The sequence below is a fragment of the Pistacia vera genome, unplaced genomic scaffold (genome assembly GCF_008641045.1).
Source record: "Pistacia vera cultivar Batoury unplaced genomic scaffold, PisVer_v2 Contig483, whole genome shotgun sequence".
NCBI classification, from domain to species: domain Eukaryota; kingdom Viridiplantae; phylum Streptophyta; class Magnoliopsida; order Sapindales; family Anacardiaceae; genus Pistacia; species Pistacia vera.
Window position 1 is genome coordinate 1,050,538 of NW_022196316.1, and position 7,306 is coordinate 1,057,843.

Consider the following 7,306-nt stretch of genomic DNA (forward strand, 5'->3'; position numbering starts at 1 on the left):
AACAAAAGTCAAGCAAGGAATTTATTATGAATCATGGAGAATTTTGAATTCGTTTTTTTGTTATTCTTGATGAAGAAAGTATTGGGAATCACATATGAACTGTCACAAGCATTACAAAGAAAACATTGCTTCGACGTATTGTTAAAAGAAGCTTATGATATGTGTAAAGATAATGACATACCAATCCCGGAGAACATGGAAGATAATTTTGGGAGGACAAAACGAGGGATTGCGCCAATTACGAATAAGCATCATTTTAAGGTGGAATTGATGTACACAGTTTTAGATAACATTCAAGAAGAACTCAATAATCATTTTGATGAAGTAAATATGAGGTTGCTTCAGTGTATGGAATCTCTTGATCTAAGTAACTCTTTTGTTGCATTTAACAAAGACAGATTACTTGAGTTTGCAAAGTTATATCTTGCCGATTTTCCTCAACACGATATTTGGTTGCTCGATAATCGACTTGAAAACTATTATGAGGATGTTAGCACCAACGTCAATTTCACTCATGTTGATGGGATTGCCGATCTTGCAAAAAAAATGGTTGAGTTTAAGAAGGATGTTGCTTACGACAAAGTTTTCTTGCTTATTAAATTAGCACTGGTTTTGCTCGTGGCTACTGCAACAGTTGAAAGGGTGTTCTCTGCAATGAATCTTGTTAAGAATACTTTGCGTAATTGAATGGAAGACGAGTGGATGAACAATTGCTTAGTAGTTTACCTTGAAAATGAAGTTTTTGCTACAATTCAAAATGAAGATATCATTGAACATTTTCAGAACATAATGAAGCGGAAAATCGTGTTAAATTGAAGATCTTCAGGTATACTATTCTAACTTGCTTTCATCTTTAAATAATCAATATTCATATTATTTAGATCTTTAGGTATACCATTCTAACTTGATTTTTGGGTCAATATGCAGAGGATGTGTGGATCTTTAATCTAGACGGTTGAATTAGAATGTTAACGTCTGGATCTGGATTTGGAGTGATTGTAATCCATCTTTTGATTATATTGGATTTAAGTGGATTATTAGATTCCCGTGGTTTTTTTTATCTCTTCACATTGAAGATGTTTTTCCACATAAAAATTTTCTTGTGTTTCCTAGTGAATTGGATGTTATTTTCTTATGTTTTCACTACTTGATTGGCAAACGATGGCGGAGCGACAAGGCCCCTCCTGGACAAAAATCCTGGGTCTACCACTGCATATATGTGAAGGCAAGGCCTACGTATCTATTACCTACTCTTCCTTGTTACAGCAAGGTTGTTTGGATTCATCAGATAATTAATCTCCATTCTTAAGGCTTGATGCAGTTGATGGCAAACTGAGAACTAGTCAATTCACTACGCAGTGGCTGTGCAGTTTCGGCAATAGATTGTTTTTAGCCAACTGAAAGTCAACTCAAAATGGCATCCCCACCCCCCAGCTAAAGCTCTTAAATAAACACAACAAAGGCCCAACACGTAAACTTCCTGATAGGTGAGACTACTCCATTTAGAATCCGACGGGGCAACATCACGTCGTAATTAAAGGATGGGTGTTTATATTACTACAAAAATCTCAACACTTTTCTTTGGGATTTTAAAAGATGTAACCACTCACAAATAATTTAAGATGTATACATATGATGAATGTTAGAACATGCAAGTGTCGGAGATGCATGGAATGATAGTTTATGGAATCGTACAATTGAAATTTAATGAAATAAAGTAAGTATTGGCACATTCTGGTCCCTGCAACAAACTCCCTGTGATATAAATTAAAATCTGTTTCCTCGAATACGCGGCCCATGAATTACTTATCAATTTCACGATGCATATTTACAATCTACGTACCCAAAAAAATACAAACACCATAACTTGGTCGTACATTAACCGTTGCAGTTGGCACGTCCAGGCCTGGCTACAGAAACTTGCAATTCATAGCATACATCATTAATATTGATAATAAAACTATAGAAGTGCTAGGTGTATGAGCATCTGTGATGCATTTATAGTGGAAGATGTGGTCCCATGTCCTTTTGGCCCACACCAACTTAAGGAATGGGCCATTGGCTGTTATACCCAGTGGCCATTGCGTTCTGCAATCTGGAGTTGAACCATTTTTGTCGTATTTTCCTTTCCTACAAGTGGGTCATTTACATTTATTCGTGGAAAACCCAAGAATCGTCTTTTATATATATATATATATATATATATTACAAGCTAGGCTGTTTAAAGGTCGTAAAATTGTTTCTGCGTAGTAAATTTATTTTAAAAAACTTAAGATATGGATATGGTAATGGAATCTGTATTTTACTAGATACTTCCAGTACGGTAGTTTTAATAAAATGATTAAATAAAATCTTCGGGTCCATTTGTTTTGTTATTTTGGATAAGATTTTGAGAATAATATTTGATAGTTGAATAGAGTGAGTATTGCGAGGTAAAATTTAAAATTTTTTAAAAAAACCCCTTAGGTTTGCTAATTTAACTAAACACCCTAATATATAAAAATTTTATGAAATAACAAAAACACTCCCACCCATCCACCCATAGTGCAAGATTTCGGCTACCACCGCTGAAATCTGGCCGAAAAAATGGCGTTACGACGCAAACCGATCGGATCTGACTGGTCATGCGTTGATATGGCCTTTTCCGGCTAGATCCACCACTGATCTGGTCGGAAAATGTCAGATCTACGGCCAAATCTGGTCTTTTGCCCAAATCTGGCCTTTGACAACCGCAAAAGACCAGATTTGGTCGTCAGCGACGGCCAAAGAAATTGCCATCGTTAACCGACGATGGCCATTTCTTTGGCCGTCAGATCTGGTCTTTTCCGGTCAGATCCACTGTGGATCTGACCGAAAAAAGCTAGATCAGTAAATTATCAGCCATTTTTTATCGTTTCTACACCGTTGTGATAGATTCTGGCAACCACCGTTGAATTTGGCAACTATGGGTGAGTGAGGGTGTTTTTGTTAATTTTTAAACTTTTTTTCTAGGGGGTGTTTATTAAATTAATAAACTTAAAGGGTTTAAAAATAATTAAAAAAATAGAATAGTATTTCTCAAATAATAAAACAAACAAGTATTTTTGGAATATGATTAGAAATATGGATAGGAATGACAAAACATTCGGAGCCTTGAATATTCATATTCTCCAATTACGTGCTGCAGTTTTTTACACTAAATCAAAGTGTTATAATATATACTTCAACATCAATGTTAATATCTCCCAATAAATACGTGGCTTCCAAAATATTATAAAAGCATATGGGCCATAAGACATTGATGGCTAGAAAAAAATCATTCATGACATAACAGAATTTTCCAATCAACTTCTACCGACTGCAAAACATAAATTAAAAAGATGACATACGACCGAATAATACAAAACGAAAACCAAATAGACATCCTCAAGAAAGAAGCCAAGCAACCATTGCATTTTGTTTTTCATAGTCTTTATCTTCCAACTTGGTACTCTCTCCTTCCCACAACCAAGTTATAATTTCATCTTTTTCATTAAATTGCTCATCATGCCCTAGAACAACATTTTCCCAATCCCAGTCAATTCTAACATCATCAAAACAAGAAGAACTACTGTACCAATCACACTCTCCATTTGTACCTAGATTAACAGTATTACTCTCCGCCTCTTCCCAGCTGCCTGACAAACCATTTGAACAACTTAAATTTCTATCTTCTATCTCCCCACTGAAATTCAAATCCATTGAACAATTTTCTCTCTCTGCACTCAAGGTCAAATCCCCATTTGGATCTAGTAGTCCGTTGTCCATAATGTCATTAAAACACAGCATCTCACCGTCAATGCCTTCATATGGTCCTAATATTTCAGTCTCTTTCTCATCACCAGTAGTGCACAACATTGAATTACCAATTGGTCTGTCCTCGCTAGGGTATAATACTTGCTTTTCTCTCTCCTCAATTGAGCCCAACATTTTTTCTACAGTAGTCTCTCGATAAGGACTCGGCAAAGCCAGGTTTACAATCTCCTTATCTTCTTCAAAAGGATCCAAAACCAAGCAACCTTCGTTGGCACAAGACCATGTCTCTTTCTCTCTGATTAGTGTGGCTGGCAGGGGTATAACTTCGTCGACCGAAACATTTTCGATGGTTCGCTTTGTCGAAATACTTATATCTTTCTGGATATAACTTTTGTTCTTCTTCATTGCCCATCTACTTGTTCTACCCCCTTTTCGTTTGGTTGTAATAGCGTCAGGCTTGGCCACATCAGCTGATATGATCCCTACTGTTTTGCCTGAAGACCTCCAGAAAGTGTGAATTTTTCTACTTAAATGGGAGTTCCAATAATTCTTTATCTCGTTATCCGTTCTTCCTGGTAAATGGTTTGCTATCAAAGACCACCTGAAGGGAAATCAGAAGTGTTAACTGTTAAGCTTCTTGACTTTTCATACGTCTTACTTGGTTACTCTATGATGCAAGAGCAAAACAGTACACTCAGGTTTACCTTTGGGAACAAGGGTGAAAAAAAAAATCAACTTAATTCACTGGGATCTTATTATTTAAACGTCCCTTTCCGTCAAAAGAGAACGAGGGTGGGTGTACTCCCCAACTTACCGGTCAAATTCTTTTTAAACTACGTTATCTTTGATTAATATCACTTAAAATTTAAAGAATCTTATCAGAGCATCTTTAATCATATAAATAAATAACAGCTTTATTAATTTTTAAATATAAAAAACAAATTTTTTATTCAAATCCAATAGACTCTTTAAATTTTAGGAGAGATAATATATTTTTAAAAAAAAGAAACTTAAAAGAAAAAATAAATCATAAATAAAATACAGAGAATCTTACAATTTATTATTTAAAATTAGAATAGTTAATGAAATTTGACTCTCTAAATATAGATAGTCAAACTCACTCTTTAATTTATATTCAAAAAATAAATAGTTTGTTAGGCTCTTGTTTCGATGAATAAACTTCTTATAATAAAAAATTTAGGTTATATAAATAATCCTTCATGTATGTTCTTATACTTCAAAATTAAACATCGATGTGAAAACATGATAGTTTCTTACATCAATTATTATATCATTAGTATTTTAATTAACCGACAAAGCAGAAAGTCTCCTTTTTATATTAATGTAATATTATTCGAATCTAAGAGTTAATATAGATATAATAAATCTAAAAGGTAGATATTCTAAAGTTTTTAATACGTTGACATGTAAGAAATGTCAGCATTGTAAATACTAAAATGAAAGATTTTCAGATTGGAATTAAAAGATTAAAAGATGGATAAAAAGTTAACAGGTTGTATTATTCTACGTATATAAACAGTGTGTTAATTTCTCTTTGTTACTCTGTTTGTAACAAGTATCTATTAATGAGAAAAAAAAAAAAAAAAACTAAGAAAAGAAATAACATACTGCTAGTAATATTGGGGTTTCACAAAGATTTTTTTTTTCCTAGGAATGGAAGAGGAAACTCACCGGTTTCCCAAAGAAGCATGCAACTTAATGATGGTATCTTCCTCTTCTGGAGATATGCTCCCCCTCTTCAAGTCAGTTCTCAAGTAGTTTATCCATCGCAGTCTACAACTCTTTCCGCATCTCAATAACCCTTTAAACGCCGGACCACCATCAGAAATTAAAATAAATAACGTTAAAAAGTCAAATAACGAGCAAATAGAAGATCAAAAGTGAAGTCCACTTCTGTGAACAACATTTTTTTTACCTGCATTCTTGGGAAGTGACCTCCATGACCCTTCTCCATTTGTTTGAATATACTTCATCAATATCTCATCCTCTTCTGCTGTCCATCTCCCCTTCTTTAATCCCACTTTTTCACAACACGGTGCTCTCCCCATGATTCTAGATATACATAAACTACAAAGAGAACAAGACGCAAACCATAAATGCGAATGGCCAAGCGTAGTTTAAAACGCTAAGTGGAGAGAAGGCAAGTGTACTACTGTGAGCAAGTTGATGTAGTAGTCAATGTATTCAGGTAAGGTAACGAAAGGTAAAGCTGCAGGTTGAATTTATATATGAAGACAATATAGATGTGGGACACTGGAGGGAGATGTTTATGTGGTGAGAGATTGTGCCACGCGTGCTCCAAAGTAAAGACCACGGTCGTGGCATCTCCACCGTCGAGAGCCTCCTGTGGGGATTCAATCTCCCACGTCGATACCCTTATGCCAAAAATATTTTGTCCCTTCGTTTCTGTCTTTGTTTAAGACTGAACCCAAAGCTTTCTCATTAGCTTTTATTGCTTCATCTACACTAGGTACTTGAGTTAACCGCTTTTTGCGTCTTTTTATTTGAGACTTAAGAGTCAAACGAAAAGAAAACAAAATAAAATTAATTCTTTTAAAAAAATATCTAATTTGATATTTTACAATTCATCAACTCTGCAACAATTGGAGCAAAAACATAAGAGGAGCTCAATTAATATTATGGGACGCCTTCCCTTCAATTATAACCAGAAAGTAGTATGATAACCCGCTTCTAATGCTCAATTTAAGTTTGGGTACGGCTCATAGGTTATTTCATAAGCTGTTGTAAGATTATTTGAAAATATTACAGCCCAATAATACGTTAACGTACATGGTAATTAATTGCGATCACTTAAATTAAATCATGCACATTGTAATCGTTGACAGGCGGATATACATCGCCATCACCTCAAAACTTGAATATGTGCCACGATACCTAATAAAGTTGCTTCACGACATATCACGCCAATTAATTGCAAAACACAGAAACGTATCTGTTACTGCTTTTTCAATTTTAAAGTGCGTTCCAGTGCTTTCTAGGCATGGCAAATTGGCAATGGTCCCTGAATCCCAGGGAACGTCCCGCCCCGCCTTATATGGGCCGGTGAAGCCCCAGTTTTTTCAGGGATAGGGGCGGAGGTGGGGGGTGTTAATATAATGCTAGCATTATATATGATCAATCATACCCTTTGTAACTAAGCAAATGTTTCCATTTACTGCCAAAAAAGCAAGTCTGCTATTTGTTTTTCCAAGAACAAATAATGGAAAATAGAAAGAAAGCATATTTGATCATATATCGTTTACAAAATCAATGGATCAATAATAAAAATTAATTTTCAAAAATAATTTTTCAGTTGTATGCATTGCAGCATCGTTCAAACAAATTGATGAGATATCACACCACAGTGCTGGATGGTGATCCAGCATTCTACTTTTCTAGTGGCCCATTTTTTTGTGTTTGGCATACAATGTTCATCATAAAGCCGCNATTAGCAAACCTAGGGGGTTTTTTAGAAATTTTTAAATTTATAAAAAACAAAAATTGAAACTTT

At 34.8% G+C, this 7,306-nt stretch overlaps 1 protein-coding gene across 1 annotated transcript; it reads right to left on the reverse strand.

Moving 5' to 3' along the window:
• Positions 1-3,339: 3,339 nt before the first annotated feature.
• Positions 3,340-5,966, reverse strand: LOC116146769 (transcription factor MYB7-like). Its single transcript, XM_031432210.1, has 3 exons — positions 5,711-5,966; positions 5,467-5,596; positions 3,340-4,375 (listed from the first exon to the last, which is right to left on the reverse strand). The coding sequence occupies exons 1-3, from the start codon at positions 5,841-5,843 to the stop codon at positions 3,406-3,408; spliced, it is 1,233 nt and encodes a 410-aa protein (XP_031288070.1). The 5' UTR covers positions 5,844-5,966; the 3' UTR covers positions 3,340-3,405.
• Between the last annotated feature and the right edge of the window lie 1,340 nt (positions 5,967-7,306).

Bases quoted from the DNA above. Each gene is read 5' to 3' on its own strand.
- LOC116146769 (XM_031432210.1), bottom strand. From the start codon at position 5,843: ATGGGGAGAGCACCGTGTTGTGAAAAAGTGGGATTAAAGAAGGGGAGA. The intron at 5,597-5,710 runs GTAAAAAAAATG...CGGCGTTTAAAG, and splicing joins GTCACTTCCCAAGAATGCAG to GGTTATTGAGATGCGGAAAG. The intron at 4,376-5,466 runs GTGAGTTTCCTC...ATTTCCCTTCAG, and splicing joins CATGCTTCTTTGGGAAACCG to GTGGTCTTTGATAGCAAACC.